The 19,486-nt window shown below is 42.7% G+C and overlaps 1 protein-coding gene across 1 annotated transcript in view; it reads left to right on the forward strand.

The window, feature by feature from the left end:
• Positions 1–276: 276 nt before the first annotated feature.
• LOC122754531 (transcription initiation factor TFIID subunit 4-like) overlaps positions 277–19,486 on the forward strand; it is a 49,919-nt gene continuing 30,709 nt past the window's right edge. The window contains exon 1 of the mRNA XM_044003062.1: positions 277–298. Coding sequence (XP_043858997.1) covers positions 277–298 — 22 coding nt within the window. The remainder of the gene's footprint in view (positions 299–19,486) is intronic.

Consider the following 19,486-nt stretch of genomic DNA (forward strand, 5'->3'; position numbering starts at 1 on the left):
TGCTCAACTACAACAGGGACGCGAGGAGCTTCCCGGGGATCTTGCTGCCGCCGCCGCCGCCGCCGCCGTTGCTGTCGTCGCCCCACGGGTTGTGTCATCTGCATGATGGATTTCGTGTACGGGGACGCCATCCGCTGTCTGCCGTGCCTGCACAGCTACCACGTCCACTGCCTGGATGACTGGTTCCTCTACTCCTTCTCGTGTCCCTGCTGCTTCGAGCCCGTGGACCCAGCCTGGTTTTACTCCTGTTGCTAAATCTGGACTCCGGCAGCCACCATGGCCCCCCGCTCCTCTTCAGGTGAGGCCCGCCCCCACTCCAGAGATTGTTGGTCAGTGCATGTCCTGGCCCAGGACGCACCGAGCTGACGCTTCGGGGTCGCCAGCTCATAGCTTGACTGTTTCTTTCTCTTTTTCTTTTGTTTTGGTGAGGCAATTGGCGTTAAGTGACTTGCCCAGAGTCACACAGCTAGCAAGTGTTAAGTATCTGAGCCCGAATTTGAACTCAGGTCCTCCTGACTCCAGGACCGGTGCTCTATCCACTGTGCCACCTAGCTGCCCCTTGACTATTTCTTTAGTCAAGTACTACAATTTCTTCCCTCTCTGCATCCCTGCTCCACAGAATTAATTTGGCTTAAAACAAAATAAATCCCAAACCTCAGAACCCTCTGATTTTTAAAATCATTTACTCATTCATTTATCTATACATTCATTCATTTATCCATCCATCCATCCATCCATTCATTTATTTATTAATTTATCTATCTTTCCACTTATTTATTTATTAATCTATTTATCTAGACATTCATTTATTCATTCACCCACCCATCCATCCATTTATTCATTTATTCATGTGTATATATATTTATCCATTTATCTACCTATTTACTCATCAATTTATTTATTTGTTTTTCATTCATTCATTTATTCACTCACTTATTTATCTGTTTTTATTTATTTGTTTGTTTTTGTTTTTCCCTTGCTGATTTTAAAAATAATTTACTCATTCATTGTCACTTATTTATTTATTTCTGTTTTCCCTCTCTGATTTTTGAACTTTATTTTTATTTTTCCCCCCACAGGTTTTTAAAAACATTTACTCACTAATCAATCAATCTATCAGTTAATTTTTATTCCCCCCCTCCCGATTTTAAAAATAGTTCATTCATTCATTCATTGACTTATTTATTTGGGTTTAAAATTTTTTTTTCCCTGCTGAGTTTTTTGTTTTTTTTTTTTAGTGAGGCAATTGGGGTTAAGTGACTTGCCTAGGGTCACACAGCTAGTAAGTATTAAGTGTCTGAGGCCAGACCTGAACTCAGGTACTCCTGACTCCAGGGCCGGTGCTCTATCCACTTTGCCACCTAGCTGCCCCCCCTGCTGAGTTTTTAAAGACAATCCTGAAAACTAATCTTTTTTCTCTTAACCCCATAATGTTGAGCCCTGGAGCTCAGTACCTGAAGCTTCTTTTTCGGGGTGATGGGAGAGGACACATTTCAAATCCTAATTCCAGAAGTCAAATGTCCACTGTGAGGACTGGGGTGGGGAGGGCACAGGAGGAATAGCTTGCCTTGGTCCCTTCTCTGCTTAGGCCTTTGCTGGTGGGACAATGAAAACCAGGCAGCTTTTACTAACCTTCAGCACCTGAGGATTTGGGAAGGACATAGTCTCCCTTCTTATACCTTGGTATGACCAGTCCAAACCTGTTTGGGTCAGAATCCATGCCCCTCCTCTGAGTTGGGCCAACTTTGATCAGTCATAGTATCTTCTCTCAGTTCTTTTATAATCCTGGGAGTTAGACAAATGGGATCGAGCTATTCATCTGTCCTTCCCCTAATTCCCTGGACAGGTTGAATCTTGCTTGAACCAGCCTTGGTTGAGAGCTGAGTTCAATAGGTCATGTATGACCTATTCTAGAAACAGGGTTCTGAGGTTTGGGATTTATTTTTTTTAAGCCAAATTAATTCTGTGGAGCAGGGACGCAGAGAGGGAAGCACAATGACATGGTTTTACATATATAGCTCACCTGAGGAGGAACTACTGCCTTCAATGCCCCCAGCTATCCCAGAGCATAGGCCTCCTTTCTGTTGGTATGGGCTTGTGCCCCTAGTTATTGTGGGTGTCCCCAGCCCCCCCTCCCCCAGGGGGAAGGTAGTTAGAGGGGAGTCTTATAAATGAAACGAACAGGGACCCTGATCATATGGAAAACAAGCAATAAAATGTGTTGCACATAAAAAAGGAAGGAAGGAAAGGAGGGAAGGAAGGAGAGAGGAAGGAAGGAAGGAAAGAAAAAGAAAAGAAAAGAAAAGAAAGGAAGAAAAGAAAAGGAATGTAGTATATTGAAGCTGAAAGGTATCTTAAAGAAAGTATTTGACCAAAGGCTAAAGAAAAGTTAGAGCCAGGAAGGATGGTTAAGGATTATTGAGTCCAGCCTCCTCTTTTTACAGATGGAAAACTGAAATCTAACAAGGGAGGGGAAGTGACTTTCCTAAGGTCACATAATTTGTAAGACATTTAGAATTCTCTAGCTCCATAATATTGCAGACTGCTGGGTTCCTTCTTATTTCGCAGTCCAGATAATTTGCAGCTCCCATGTATTTTGTTGTTTGCTTGCTGTCAGACTCATTAGTCCCTGGGAACCCTGAAGAACAAAGTGCTGCTGGGGCCCGAGAGGAAGGACGCGGCCATATGGATTTGATGCTTTCTCGGCAGGGAAGAGTCCCCCAGAAGATAACCTGGGGACAGGAGGATTTTAGAAAACAGGGGCTGAGGGCAAGGGTTTAGGTTTCAAACCCAGGCCCACTCTGTACTCTGATGCTCTAATTACAGCCTTCAAGGGGTAACTGAGAGCCCAAGCTGTCTGGGAAGATAGGAAAACTCTGGACCTCATTTACAAGAAATACCTTTTTCCTTTCTAGGGTGGTCTTTGGTTATGGAAATAATCCTAAGAGATAAAGGACTCCATTCAGAGGATAGAGAGCTGGCAGGGATCTTAGAGATCCTCTAATCAATCAATTGATCAAACATTTATAAAGCACCTATTATGTTTCAGGCACCATGTCAAGTATGGGATGTAAGGGGCTAAAATCCTAGCTATACTGTCTAAATATCTAATGAGTGGTCACCAATAAATTATAAGCTTTAGCAAGAGTATTTAAGTGTTTAATTATTTATTAAAGAGCATTAGGTTCTAATGATCAGAGAGAAAGGTAAAAATCTAACTATTTCTAAGGGATCCCATCATCCGACCTGCCATAATGAGGTCAGGAACCAAAAGGACCCAACGTTTCCTTCTTCCTCCCAGAAGCCTCCTGTGAAACTGGGAACATCCCATCCACATGGGTACACAGCTCCAAGCTAATTGGCCAGTAGCTTTGATAGACAGTACCCATGAGCAAACGTCACTTCCTGATGCCGAGGAAAAGCCTCATGGCTTGCCTTCAGACGCCTTCTCCTCATGGCAAAGCTTTAGGTGGCATCACTCCAATCGTTACAGGGAGAAACAAGAAAACCTATGAAACAATCCCTAGTCCAACCCCTGGATTTCACAAATGAGCAAACTGAAGTGCACAGAGAAGTAATTTGTTGTAAGGTGCATAGTAACTAATGGAGTCAGTGTTTGAACTCGGTTCCTTTGACTTTATGCTCATCACTCACTCTACACCACCTCTTCTGATTTTCAGGCAACATTTGTTGATTGTTTGCTCTACCCAGGGTGGTCTACTTCTTAGACTCCCCAACTTCCTCCAGAGTTTAGCTCAAAAGGCTTCTTTTATGGGAGAACTTGTCTAATCTGGCTCAGCTATGAGCTCCATTTTTTGTGCACGTGTATGTGCGTACATATTGCAACCTTCCCCTTCTAGCCTACCCCCCTGTTGACTGGTCGGTGATGGAAGAGTCGGTGTGGGGAGACTGTTGAGGAGTTGTTTCTCTGTTCTCACTGCTTCCGTCTCATTGTCTACAGGCCAGAAGAATACCAGCCCTGGAAACAACATGTAAGGAATCCGGCTTCCCTCCCACCAGCCAGTAAACCCAAATAAACAGCATTTCACAAAGATCCAGAGTGTATGGTGTATGGAAGAATAGCATTGACAGGACACTTCTCTGCAAATCCTTCTCCAGCCTCATGGAGAAATGATCAAATTGGCTTGGGTTGCTGCCCAGGGGCAGGCATTTTAGGCATCTGGGGGATCTAATAGGAAGGTGTGTCTCCCTCTCACTTCTGGGTCCACTGAGGACCCCTCTCCCCAACATACACTCACACATGCACAGAGCTATGAGGCATCTCAAACAACTTGTGTGTCTGATTTCCTGTCATTCAACCAATTCTGCACTCAATCAATCAACAAACATTTATTAAGCACCTACTATAGGCCAGGTCCCCTGCTAAGCATTGGAAATACAAAAAAAGGGAAAAGACAGTCTCAGCCCTCAAGGAGCTAATGATCTAATGGGGAAGACAATATACAAACAAACATTTACAGAGCAAATTGTAGACACAATAAATAGGAAATGATTAACAGCGGGAAGGCACTGACCAAATTGACTGGCTTAAGTCCGTGGTGAGGGAAGAGCAGTGACACATCCCAGTAATTCTCTTATTCAAAAAATTTTTTTTCAGTTAAGTTCATAGAATGTTAGAGTTGGGAGGGGCCTTGGAACACAGAATATGAAAGCAGGGAGGGCTTTTCCAATAGAAAATGTCAGAGCTAGAAGGGGCCTTAAAACAGAGAAGGTTAAGACATAATCTCTCAGAGCCAGGAATTCTTGAGATCATCTGTTCCAACTCTTTTATTTACCAGGTAAGGAAATTGAGGGCCAGAGGTAGGAAATAAATAACCCAAGGCTTTACAGCCAACCTCCCTTCCCTTAAGTATAGCAGCCAACCTTCCTTCCTTCCTTCCTTCTTCTTATTCAACAAACAGTTATTAAGCACCCAGTGTATGTAAGTTACTGTGCTGGGTACAGGAAATGATACTAAGTTTGGATAAAAAACACAGACCCTGCCTTTTAGGGCCCTCATAATCTATTAGGATGAAAGATACAAACACAGGTAACTATAATATGGAATAAAATACATTGTTATCACATTAGCAAGCAGCAAACAAAGTGGTAAGTGATGTCCTGAGATGGATAGAGAGGACTTCCTGTAGGAATGCTACCTGATATCGTCTTCAGAGGATGAGATGGGGAGGGAGGACAGCCAGACATCCTTCAGCAGGGAGGTGAGGGATCATGGGGAGTGGTCAAGGAAGGACCCATTTGCCTCGAGGGAATAGCCTGGGAGGGAGGAGGGGGGCAAGTAAGATGAAGTGATGTTACAAAAGTCTGGGGAGCCCAACATCTCCCCCCTCCTGTCTTGGGGTCCTTTGGGCAGCCCCAGGAAGATAGGATTCCCATCTTGTAAGCTCCCTGAGGGCAGGCTCTCTTAAAGGTTTATTTTTTAGCCCAAAGGGCATATAAAAGGTGCTTAATAAATTCCTGAATCCAATTACTCTCAGCAAGAGTAATTTTCCAAATAGTATCAGACTCATGAGCCAACAGCAAGAGTTCTCCATCCCTTGTGATCATGCCCATCACAGTATGAGTAGCTAGGTGACAGAATCATTAGGATCAGGAAGAACCAAGTTCAAATCCTGTATTGGATGCTTGCTAGCTGTGTGACCCCAGGAAAAATCACCTAACTTCCCTTAGCCTCAGTCTTTTTATATGTAAAAGAGAGGGAATAACAGCTTTGACCTCCTATGGTCATTGTGAGGAGTCAATGGGGTAACATATACAGCGCATTACAAATCATAAGTGCTTTGTAATGTTAGCTTCACTTATTTAGGTAATGAGCTTCCCATGACTATAAGTCTTAGAAGAAGAGGATGTTGGCATGTCAGAGAGCAAAGGTTTTGGATATGGGATCCATATTTTTTTAAATTTTAATAACTAAATAACAAGTTTCCTTTGAAATTCTACATGTTTCATTTTACTTTTTTAAAAACGATTCTGAGCAAACATCTGTAAGCCTAACCAGGCTGCTCTAGGGGTCCAGGAAAAGAACAGGCATTCATTAAGCCACAGTTGTGTCTTACAGATATGACCTCATTTGATCCTCACAACATCCCCATTTTACAGTTGAGGATACTGAGGCAAACAGGCTTAGACACGTGGATAGAATTTGAACTCAGGTCTTCCTGACCTGTCCCTGGCACTCTATACACTGCACTGCCCAGCTTCCTCAGAGAGTTCCCAAGTCTTTTCCAACACTGAGATTCTGGGATTGGGTGATCTGTGCATATAGGAAACAAATGTACGTGTGTGTGTGTGTGTGTGTGTGTGTGTGTGGTGCACTGGGACATGTTTGCCTTGCTGCTTCCCTCTGGCCTATATGTGAGCTTAGCAGATGTGAGTCTTAACTTCTTAGGCATTAGGCTTTGCTAATATCCTTTGAAGCATTTACTCTTTCCAGTGCCCTGCTAAGAGAGCCTAGAATTTTGCCAATCCCCGGATTATCCCTTGAGTCTGGGAAGGCCCCTCCTTCATTCCCCAGCCTCCCCCCTGACCCTTCTGTCGCCTGGGTATGACCGATGAATCCAATCTCCTTGTCTTTTGCTGACAGCCCAACTGAGCTGTCTCAGATCAACCCTGACCCTCTGCCTCCTTACTCAAGTGCCCCTAAGTCCAAGCCCTAGACTGCTGTGGACAGCTGGGTCTCCCTCCATGACCCTGATGAGGTTGGGCTGTAAATGAGAACCCACTTGGTGCCCTGGTCTGGGACCCTGCCTGACAAGGCTGCCATTCACCTTGTCAAGGTCTGTGTGGGAGTCGAATGAAGACACCCTCCTTCTGATCTTCGGAAGATTTTATTTGTTGTTATTCATGATATGCTGAAGACTCTGGGAGGAGCTTCTGCTGGGCTGGACTTGATCCTCAGGCAGCCCTAGAATGATTCAGACGCTGAACTATGCCAGAGGGTCTTTTCCTGATGTCTCTTTCCTGGCACAAGAGCCACCCAGTCCTAGGAAGGGAAGGAGGGGACTACAGACAGGGAACCAGTGTGGTTAAGTGGGAAGAACAGCATCTGGGTGCTAGAGGCAGCTGCAAGGTTAGCTCTATTAAGACTCACTACGGCCCTCCCCTCAGGAGAGCCTTCAATAAGGCCCCAGCCTTCCATCGGCAAACTCCTAGAAAGGACCATCTGTGCTCACCGCCTCCACTTCCTCTCTTCCCGGTGACTTAATGAGCCCTGGAATCTTGTTCCCAACTAGTCAAGACTCCTGGTAACGTCCAGGCTCAAGGTATCTTCCTTTGACATTTAAAGGCTTTTTTTTTTTAAACCTCTTACCCCCTTCCTACCATCCTTGCTACTTTATACTTTATTCCCTTAGTTGCCACATGTGCTGGTCTTTTTTTCAGTCCTCATTCTTCTTGGCATCTCTGAAGCCTCCATGTCCCTTCCAATCCAAATTCCCAGCCACCTCATTGTTCCTTGCACACAATACTCAATACTCCAGCTCCCAACTCTGAGCATTTTCATTAACTGGCCACCATGCTGGGGATGCTCTCCCTCCCCACTTCTGACTTTTCTGGTCCCTCCCCACAGCTAGTATCTTCCTTTTTTCTTCCTTCTTTCTTTTCTTTTTTCTTTCTTTCAGGACAATGAGGGTTAAGTGACTTGCCCAGGGTCACACAGCTAGTACATGTCAAGAGTCTGAGGCTGGATTTGAACGCAGGTCTTCCTGAATCCAGGGCTGGTGCTTTATCCACTGCGCCACCTAGCTGCCCGAGTACCTTGCTTCTCAGGGAAACATAATACAGTTATCTCACTGAAAAGTGTATGCAACACGTAGACCCCTCCATCACTATTAAAAAAATATATATAAACCAACAACACCATATTAATAGAAATCTCTTTTCTCTTTCCCATCACCATTGGAAAAGTAAAAGAAAAACAAATTTTTATGAATAAATATGCATAGTTCTCTCAAAGGTGGCATACAAAGATATATCCCATTCAGTACCTTAAACCCTTTGTGATGAGGAAATGGATAGTTTTGGGAAGACATAGAAAGACTTATGTGATCCGATGCAAAGTGAAGCAAGCAGCACCCAAAGGATATATTATAATGGAAATAATATAAGACTGGACAATTTTCAAGACTTTATAAAGCAGTGAAGAATGAAATGAGCAGAATGAGAAAAAAAATCTAGTAGCACTAAAAACAAAATTGGCATATGTTAGAATTATGATCAATAAAATGACCATTGATGATTCTAGACGATGGATGATGAAACATTTGATCCATTACAGAGAGGTGACGAATTTAGGGTGAAGAATGAGGGATATAAATAATGTCTGTCTTTGTGTGTATGTATAAATATACAAACAATTTGTATATTATATTTATGTATATATGTGGACGTAGGTTTGTATATATGAGCATATGTACACACCCACATATATACATATACCTATATATACACACATCCATACACCCATATATACACACGCATCCTTGACATCTCTCATCTCTCTCCCCTTTTCTCCACACATCCCATAATCATTCTAGTTTAGGCTTTCATCAGCTCTTATCTGAAATATTGCAAGTCTTCTCATTGGATTCTCCATCCAGTATCAAAGAAGGTCTCAAACAATCATCCTAGAGCATGAATCTCACTATATCACTCTCAAAAATCTTCTGTGGCTCCCTATCGCCTTTAAGCTAAAATGTAATCTTTTCCTCTTTGCATTTAAAGTCCTTCACAATCTGTCTTCAATCTACTTTTCTAGACTTATTGAATACTAGTACATTTCATGAACTCCAAAGATTACTTGGCTCTTCCCCAAGTGTGACAGGCCATCTCTTCCCTCTGTGGCTGTCTGGGCTGTACCCTATGCTTGGGATGCAGTCCTTCCTTTCCTCAGCTTCTTACAATCTGTAGCTTTTTTCCAGGTCTCAGTTCTGATAAAGAAACCCCCTCTACCAATGTAGGTCAGCACCATGTTTGCAGTTTAGAGAACTGTGTAGAGCAGAGGCATCAAAGACATAGACTGTAGCCATAGTTAGTCTACAATACTCCTGAGTGCTTTCTAAGTCATATTAAAATGTAATTGAGAAATATTAGCAAAATGAATTGATGATAAAAAGAAATTTAAGCATGTGTGGTTTTCTAAGTTGATCCTTATATGTGGTTTAGTGGCCCTTCTTTCTTTTTGTGTTTGACTCACTGATGTACATCACTTAGAGGTTAAATGACCTATCCAGGGTCACACAGCCAATAATGTGAGGAGTGAGACCTAAACCCAGATTTTTTCTAAGGTTCTCTATCCACTATGGAGATCTCAATTTCAATATGTCGAGAACAGAATTTATCATGTTTCCCTAGGACATCAATAGTATTAGTAGTAGAAGTAGTAGTGGCAGCAGCAGCAGTAGCAACAAGAAGCCACACTACCTCTTTATTAGCAGTAGTAGTAGCACAGTTATTCCTTCTACATCATGGAAATCTTCCTACATTTTTTTGGCCCTCCCTTTGTACCAGAGAAAAAGTCTGAATGCTTTTATTTGTCTTTTATGGGGTGTTTACAGTAACTTATTTTAAAATTTGGGTTAAATATTTGGTCATAGGCTCTGTGTCATCTGCTGGTCTTCACGCGTTGTCTGTGGCTTCTACAAAATTCACATTTAATTTCTTATGCTGAGCCATGATATATTGAAACCATAATGGGGAAAGTTGTGATGTGGAAGGAATAATTATCATTATTGTTATTTCTCCTGTAGTAATAATAGATGTAGCACAGTTTAGGAGACACATTATTATCATCTGCTTTGCTAAGGCATGCTAAGGACCATGGGACTTTTTCATCCTGAGTTAACATCTGAAATCTTCCATTTGCACCATCTCCCCATTAGAATGTGAGTTCCTTGAGAGCAAAGACTGTCTTATTTTTATAAATGTGTGGCCCCAGTGCTTTGTACATAGAAACCACTTTGAACAAGCTTTTTTTCATTCAAACATTCATTCAAAGGATTGTCCAAAGGAAGGCAGTGTCCTGTTTGTTTAAAAATATTGATAGCAGGGCAGCTAGGTGGCAGAGTAGATAAAGCACTGGCCCTGGATTCGGGAGGACCTGAGTTCAAATCAGGCCTCAGACACTTAACACTTACTAGCTGTGTGACCCTGGGCAAGTCACTTAACCCTCATTGCCCTGCAAAAAGTATAAATAAATAAGAATAAAAATATTGATAACTATTTTATATTACTCATATCTAAATATATTCTTGCCTCCGTTTTACTCAAAGATTTTAAAAAAGAAAGGGGAAAGAAAAAAGCCATTTAGCCCACATTTTGGCTGAGCTGCACAGTGTATGGGATGTTCCTCACCCCGGGCCTTTCCTTTTGTAAAGAAAGGAGGGAGGAGGCACATTTTATTGTCTCTTCTTGGGGCCAAGTGAGGTGGCACAGTGGATGAATCTTAGACTCGGAGTCACGAAGCATTGCATTTGAGTCCTGCTTCACATTCAGTAGCTGTGGGGCCCTGGGCTTCCCCTCTCAGCCTCAGTTTACTCATTTGTAAAATGGGAATCCTAGTAGCACTTACCTCTCAGGGTGGTTGTGAGGATCCAATGAGATCATGAACATAAGGGACTCTAAAAACCTCATAATTCCCTCTGAGTAAATGGCAGCTACTACACTTGTGTGCTAGCTTATAAATGCTAGATCCGTATGCACCAGAGATCAGCCTAACACAGAATCCATGCATGGGGATTTTTCAGGGGCAAGTGGTGCATTTGGGGGAGGATGACTTGGCTTCAGACTCTGCTATGCTGAATCAGGTTACCCTAATCAGTAGGCCTGGAGGTTCTGGGGGATTTGGAAGCATTTTTTTCCTGGGCTTCTCCAGGGCTCACGATGACACATTCCCTGCCTATGTACAAAGGACTGCGGTAGACCCATGACTGGCCCCAGAGTTTTAATCTAAATAATCTGAGGAGCCCAGGAGAAGCAAATGCTTTCAAGCTGGCTGAAAAAAAAGGTTTATTTCTTTTATTTATTTGAAATATACTTTCTCCTCTCTACCGGAGGCACTTTTGAGGAAAAACAGAGACTTTTCCTGTCTGTGATGAGGGTCCTCCTACATGTCTGAGTTCCAGGCTGCAGTGCCTTTCCCTTGCTTAGAATATCCCCCCTTCTCCCATCTCCCTCTTTTATAGGGCTCCAAGATTAGCCACTGATTACTCCCAACAACTTGGTGGTAGGGAGTACCAGTATTATCATGCTCCCCCTCCCCAATTTATGGATAAGGAAACTGAGGCTGAGATGACTTCTTCAGGATTCTGTAGTTCATAAGTGTTGGAATTGGATCCATTTCTCTTGACTTCAGAGAACTACAGAATCACAGAATTTGAGTGTTAGAAAGTTACAGTGACCATGTCGTCCAACCCGTACATTAATGGAATCCCCATTGTGGCACAGAGGATAGAGTACCAGGCCTGGAGTCACAAGGACCTCAGTTCAAATCTGGCCTCAGGCACTTACTAGCTGTATGACCTTGGGCAAGTCACTTAATCCCTACTGCTTCAGTTTTCTCATCTGAAAGATGAGCTGGAGAAGAAAATGGCAAAGGACTCCATTATCTTGGCCAAGAAAATCTCACCAAGCATCAGATACAATCAAAATGACTGAACAAAAATGACAGCAACAACACTATAACAGACCTAATAAATGGTTCCCTAGCTTCTGCTTGAAGTCCTTCAAGGAGAGGGACCCATCACATCCTAGGGCAGGCCATTCCACTGGAGAAAGGCCATTAGAGATGGGGGCAATGGGTAAAGGCTTCCTGGAGCAGTTGACATTTCCTAGATCATTTGATTATAGATGTGGGGACCTTAGAAGTCATCTATTCCATTTCCCCCATTGTACAGATGAGAAAACAAGGCCCCAGCATGGTGAAGGAACTTAGCCAAGGTCATGAGTGAAGGAAGTGGAAGAGCCAAGATTTGAATTTTGAACTTCTTTCCATTCTGCAGAGCCATTTTTAGCTATACCTAAAGGGCTCTAAAAACCGCACATACCCTTTGACCCAGCAATACCACTACTAGGCCTGAATCCCCACAAGATTAAAAAGAAGCAAAGCGAAATCTATAGAAACATTTATAGAACATTCTTTTGTTGTTGTTGTGGCAAAGGATTGGAAATCAAGGGGATACCCATCAATTGGGGAATGGCTGAACAAGTTGTGGTCTATGATTTTAATAGGATACCATTTTGCTATAAGAAACAATGAGCAGGATGGTTTCAGAAAAAGCTGGGAAGACTTATATGAACTGATGCAAAGCGAAGTGAGCAGAACCAGGAGAACATTATACACAGTAATAGGAATGTTGTAAGATGATCAACTGTGAATGAAGTTATCCTCAACAATATCGCGATCCAAAGCTGTTCTGAAAGACTTACCTCCAAAGAAAGAACTGATGGAGTCTGAATGCAGATCAAAGCATACTATATTACTTTATTTTTCTTGTTTTTATTTCTATGGTCTATGTTTTCTTTAGTAACGTGACTAATGTGGAAATATGTTTTGCATGACTACACATGTATAATCTATATCAAATTGCTTTCCTTCTAAGGAGGTGGGAGGGAGGAAGAGAATTTGGAACTCAACATTTTAAAAAATGAATATTAAAAATTGTTATTACTTGTAATTAGAAAAAGTAAAATATAAAAATTTTCACTTAAAAAAATTAGCAGGGATAAACGTAAAGTTTTTCATTTGGGTTAAAAAAATCATGATTAGACAGCTAATTACCTATAAAAAAACAAAAACAAAACCTGAGCATTCTAGTGAGTTTCCAGTTCAAGTTTAGCCAGCTATGAGATACTGCAGCCAACAAAAGCTGATGCCCTCTGACTGCAGCCAGAAGGATAGCTTCCTGGAATAAGGTGGGGGCAGTCTTGGTCTGATTCTTTCTGGAGCATTAAGCTCAGCTCATGTCACCACATTTTAAGAAGGTTATTAATGAGCTAGAAAGAGTCCAGGGTATAGTAATAGGGCTTGTGGAGTGCATTAAGTTCATGAGGATCAATGAGAAGAATTGGGAATGTACGATGTAAAGAGAAAGCTAGGGTGACAGGACAGCTATTTTCAAGTATTTGAAGTGCTATCATGTGGAGGAAGGATTTGATCAGGTTTATTTGGCCTCAGAAGATAGAACCAGGAGCAATGGATGGAAGTTATAGGGAGGCAAATTTTGTCAGGAAAAATTTCTTAGCAATCTGGATTCATTCTGCTTGGAGGTCCCTGAGTCTGGGCTGCATGGACACTTGTTAGGGAGATAGTATGGTGTCTGGAGTTGCTTCCAACTCTCAAAATTCTGTGATTCTATAAAATGGGTATGGTACTGTGCAGGGAGCTGGAGGACATGGAAAGATAAAGGCAGTGCCCTCAAGGAGGTTGTTGCCTAGGGGAGGGTTGACATAGAATCACGGAGTCTTAGAGTTGGAAGGAAGCTCACAGGTCAGTATCTTTCTGGATCCTTTGCTTGAAAACCTTCAATGAGTGGGAACCCATCTCCCTATTCTTGGATAGATACAGGGAAGGAAACACACATTTATTAAATGCTTATTATATACAAATATCTCATTTAATTCTTACAGCAACTCTGTAAGATAGGTGCTACCACATCTTACAGTTAAGGAAACTGAGGTGGACAGTGGTTAAGTGACTTGCCCAGGGTCACACAGGCAGTAAGCCCCTGAGATTAGATTTGAATTCAAGTCTTCCAGGCCCAGCACTCTATCCAATGGGCTACTTTGTTGTCTACCTAGAGGCTAACCCTAATTGTCAGGAAACCAATCGGCTTCTTGGTCAGTTTCTACCTACTACTCATTGTTTTACCATCTGAGGTCAACTAGAATGAAGCTAATCTCTTTTCAACATGGTGGTCTTTCAAATATTTGGAGACCTGCATAATGCCTCATTGTCTTCTCTTCTCTGGGGTTATCACTGTTAGCTTCTGCAACTGCTTCTTAGGATGATAGATAAAGATCTGAATCAATCCAAGGATGATAATGCAGTAATAAGAATGTTCACCTGTAGATAGCGCTTTAAGGTCGGCAAAGCCCCCCACATATGTTCATTTGACCTTCACAAAACCCTGTGAGGTAGGTGCTATTATGAACCCCATTTTAAAGATGAGGAAACTGAGGCTAGGAGAGGTTCAATGATTTGTTCAGAGTCATACAGCTGGTAAATGTCTCAGGTCTTCTTGACTCTAAGTCCAACCATCTCTCAACTATACAATCTGTCTGGTCCAAGCCCCTTACCTTTATAGATAAGAAGCCTAAGTTGTAGAGTGGTTAAGAGTTGTCCAGGTCACGCAACGAATAAGTGGCTGAGGAAGGATTTGAACTCAGATCTTCTTGACCTCACTATCTACTGCACCCATGACCTTTCACCCTCCCAGTTGCTTTCCCCTGGTTATTCCCGAGCTCTTAAAGGTTATTCTTCCAAGAGTGGTCTGAGTGAGACAGTGACCATCTGCTCTCTCTCTCTCTCTCTCTCTCTCTCTCTCTCTCTCTCTCTCTCTCTCTCTCTGTCTCTGACTGTCTCTGTCTGTCTGTCTCTGTCTCTCTCTCTCTCTGACTGTCTCTGTCTCTGTCTGTCTGTCTCTGTCTCTATCTCTCTTGCCTTCTTTGTCCTGGGGGCTGAGCCTCCCTTGGTATAGCACATGTAAGTTCCAGTATCTTCAGAGCATAAAATCATACAATAGGTGCATACATAGTTTGCTCAACAACCCATAGCCAGAGTCAGTCAGAGCTAGGATTATAACCCATACCCCCTGACTCCCAGGCTCATGCTTTTCTCACTACAGGTTCAACTAAATGTTTCCTGCTATTTCTTTGGAAATTCCGGGGCCTCTGAAGTCTCCCCCCACAGTTTGCATAGCACACCTCATCCCAACTCCCCTGCAGACACCACCCAGAAGCGCAGGCCTCCCATACCCCACCAGCTCCCAGCCAAGAATGCAGTTGGGCCGGACCCCAGAGTAAAGGAGGGTGTGAGCTGAGAAGGACAGGAGGCTGGGACTGGCCCATGGGGCTGCAGTGGGCTGATCTCTTGCTATAAATAGAATGTCTTTTTAATATGCACATGGAATTCATTTACTTAATGAAGCACTTTCCTGGAAAAGAAAGAGCCTGTCAGGGTTGGGAGAGTCAGGAAGCTAGATGGGGAAAAACACAAGGAGACTCAGGAAGAGCAGCAGGCTGTCCAGGGGGGCCTGGGCCATAAGCCCGCTCTGTGACCAACTTGCTGTGTGATCTTGGGCTAGTCTCTTCCCCCCATCTGACTGTCAGCTTTTTCATCAGCCCAGATCATCTTTAGGGTCCCTTCTAGTCATAACTGGGGGTATTTCTTAACATTCCCTGCCCTGAAATCCTTCCCAGCTCTGCCATTCCCTGTTCTAAGAGCCTTCCAGCCCTGCCATTCCCTGTTCTAATGCCCCTCCCAGCTCTAACATCTCCAATCCTAAAGTCCTTCCCAGTTGACATTTCCTGTTCTTAACAGCTCTCAGCTCTGACAGCTTATGTTTTATTAATGAATAAATCAATCAAAAACTATGTATTTGACACCTGCTCTGTACCAGACACTGTTCTAGGTGCTGGGAATCCAAGTACAAAAACTGAAACAATCCCTACTTGCAAGAAGCCTGCATTCCAATAAGTGAGACATTCCAATATGTTCTAAAGTTCCTTCTGATTCTGACATTCTAGAGATCGATGATAAAATGTGAGAGACTACAGGAGAATATACGGATGAGTGATTCATGATTCTTGTTCAATCTGGACTGGCACACATGCAGGGAGAGCACCTCTGACAGTATCTCCCAAATGGGGAGGATGGGGGGGTCCTCCTTCTGGGAGGGTCATGATGACATGTAATGGAAGGACCTTGGAGAGACATCTCAGAGACATGCAAAGATGTTCAGAAGTGAGTGGCTCTCCTGCTGACAACACTTCTGGCAGAATCCTTTTTAATTGGTTGTGTAATCAGAACTAGGGGAGCCTTCAACAGCAACCAGTGGACCAGAGCCTCGATTCCTGTCCTTGGTGTTTGCCTCTCTTGGTGGTTGCCTGCTATTGGTTTGACTTTTCGAGGAGAGGGACAATGTTCCAATGGGAGAACCTTTGTGTCCTCTCCTTCCAAGACCAGCATATGAATCTGGGTGTCAATTCTTTGTTTCTTTACCTGGGTGTTTGTTCTTTTGATTTAGGTAAAGGAAATTCATCTGGAGTCTCTGACCTTGTGAGTTTTGAAAAGATAGGAACTGGGCCTTCTTGAGTTCAGGAGTCTAGGAGATGACTGGCTTTTGCAGGCAGCCCAGCCTATGTGCCTTGATGAGCAAAAAATGACCTTCAGGACCAGCTCAATTATAGCTGAGACAAGGACTCATCTGGCACTGATGCCATATTTGAATGTAAATTTGATGGGACCAATGCTTTGTAGAGAATGTGGCAACTATCAGCCCATTCTCCTCAGACCAAAGTGATATAGTGGAGAGTATGTCTCAGAGGTATTGGGGGGAAAATGCTTATCCCTTTTTTCATACCATATCTTAGAAGTAAATATGCTTTTGTAAAAGCTAATAGATATTAATTAGTAAAATGGAACTTGGCTCCTCATCCCCAGTAGCTAATAATGGGGGAAAATACAACAGGTGATACTTGAACTGATGGTAAATAGAGAAGAATTATTTCTAGTACTCATGGTCCCCCTATATGTCCCATACCCATCATAGCTCTCTAAGAATGAGGTCAGAAAGATACTCTCTTTGCTCATCTCAGAATAACTTAAACCCAAGTAAGTCAGACCTGTGACATCATTGGTAGAAGAAATTCCTGGTGCAGAGCTACCTCTACCAATGTGGGTTGGTATCAGCTATATAACTGATAGTCTTAGAGTGTTACCTGGGGCTCAGACACAGTCAATAACTTGTCCAAGGTCATATAGTCAATAGACTTGAACCTATGCAATCCTGACCAATGTGGTACTGTCTCTCAGATACTGTTTTCTGATTTACAAAACAATTCACTTACAAGCTAGTGAGATTGGTAGGTATTATTTAAGCTTCCCTGAAATCTTCCTGAGATGGGACGACAATGTCCTCCTGGTTCTTGGAGCCTCATAAGAAGCTACTTGACTCCAGGCCTATTGTCTGAGGAGAGACATTCTATGGATATCCCTGGAGAGCGTACTGGATTTAGAGTCAGAGGCACTGGGTTCAAATCCTGACTCTGCTTGTGTGACCTTGAACAAGTCACTTCTCTTTTCTGTTCCTCTGTAGAATGAAGTGGTTGGACTAGCTGATCTCAGGAATCTCTTCTATTTCTAAGGCTTGGATCTGATGACCAGCTTGACTGAATCCATTGTTAGAGCCTTGGCCAACAGGATGGATGCTCTTTTAGCCGTCATCGAAGATCCTTTCCCAAGGCATTCATGGAGAGGCAGTGAGCTGCATTGGGGCAGGGGTCACAGGGTCATCGATTTAGGGAGATGTTCCTGACCTTTTTTGTGGTATGGTGCCCTCAGTCAGTTCTTTAAAACCTCTATTAGAACCGGGGCTTTAAAAGCATACAATAAAATATATAGGATTGCAGATGAAACTAATTACATTGAAATTGAAATGTGTTTACACACACATATGTATGTGTATAGAGTCAGAAGGGACCTTAGAAGCCATCAAGTCAAAGCCTCTCATTTTATAAATGAGTAAACTTGGCAGAGAGATTAAATGACTTGTCCACGGTACCACGGATACAAAGTAGCGGAGGGAGGATTTGAACTCCGATCTTCCTGCCTCCAAGTTTATTGCTCTGTCTAATAGACTCACAGAGGACCTACGGCAACAAAATCCCAGATCCTTAAAATCCCAGAATAGTAGTTAGTAGATATAAAAAGTAAGGCAAATAAGACAAGGGCACAAATAATTAGAACACAACCTCTTGCTTGGAAAATATGTAAAAAAGAAACATGTAAAGTATTTTGGGGGTTCTAGGTTTATCTCCTGCTATTCACTCTGTTGGTTTGTTTCCCCAAATACATCTGGGTTTTCCTGCTTCCCTTCCTTTGCTAATGTCAGCATCTTTACCAGAAATGCCCTCCTTTCTTTCTTTCTTTCTTTCTTTCTTTCTTTCTTTCTTTCTTTCTTTCTTTCTTTCTTTCTTTCTTTCTTTCTTTCTTTCTTTCTTTCTTTCTTTCTTTCCTTCCTTCCTTCCTTCCTTCCTTCCTTCCTTCCTTCCTTCCTTCCTTCCTTCCTTCCTTCCTTCCTTCCTTCCTTCCTTCTTTCTTTCTTTCTTTCTTTCTTTCTTTTCTTTTCTTTTCTTTTTTTTTTTTGCGGGACAATGAGGGTTAAGTGACTTGCCCAGGGTCACACAGCTAGTAAGTGCAAGTGTCTGAGGCCGGATTTGAACTCAGGTCTTCCTGAATCCAGGGCCAGTGCTTTATACACTGTGCCACCTAGCTGCCCCTATTTTGCCTTATATTATAGTGATATCTCTGCACATATCATGGGGTGCTTTTAATGACCCTGAGATTTGATAATGATTGTTGTCGAGTTGTTTAGGTTATGTCTGACTTTCCGTGGTGCAATTTGGGGTTTTCTTGGTAAAGATACTGTAGTGGTTTGCCATTTCTTTCTCCAGCCTATTTTACAAATGAGGAAACTGAGCCCAGCATCACACAGCTAGGAAGTATTCAAGGCCTGGTTTGAACTTATGAAGAGCTGCCTTCCTGACTCTAGGCTCGGCCCTCTATCTACCGGATAAATGACTACATTCAAAGAGTAGTTGTTAGTGATTGAATGCTAATAAGGCAGGAGGCCTATAGTGGTCTTCTCTGAGGATCTGTCCTTAGCCCTGTGCTATTTAAATTTTTTTTTAATGATCTGGACCAAAATCGAGATGGCATACTTATCCCATCTGCAGATGACACAAATCCAGGGTGGGGCTGACTTGTGACACCTTGAACAATAGTCAGGATCCCAAAAGACCCGCACAGACTAGGATCTAATTGGTCGAATCTAATAGGAGAAAAATCTAATTGGCATTAATATCTTACATTTCAAATCAAAAATTAACCTCACGAGTACAGGAAGAAGGGAGGGATGTCGAGAGCAGATGTTCCAAAATCCATCTGGGGGTTTCAGTGGCCGGCATGCTTGGCATGAGTTAACAGGGTGATATAGCAGCCAAAAAAAAAAAAAAAAAACCCAACAAAACAAAACCAAAAACCCAGCCCTAATGCAATTTTGGGCTGCATTGAGAGGCTGAGCTTCCAGAAATAAGGACCTCATTGGCCCACTGAACTTTGTGTATTCCACTCAGTCCTGAGGGCAACGTTTCTAGGAAGAATATTGGTAAAGGAGAGGAGGACAAACAGGATGATGGAAAGTCTCTCCCTGATCTCAAATGGGTTGAAGGGATTGAGGACGATGAGCCT

Source organism: Dromiciops gliroides, chromosome 4, assembly GCF_019393635.1.
Source record: "Dromiciops gliroides isolate mDroGli1 chromosome 4, mDroGli1.pri, whole genome shotgun sequence".
In the NCBI taxonomy this organism is placed as follows: Eukaryota; Metazoa; Chordata; class Mammalia; order Microbiotheria; family Microbiotheriidae; genus Dromiciops; species Dromiciops gliroides.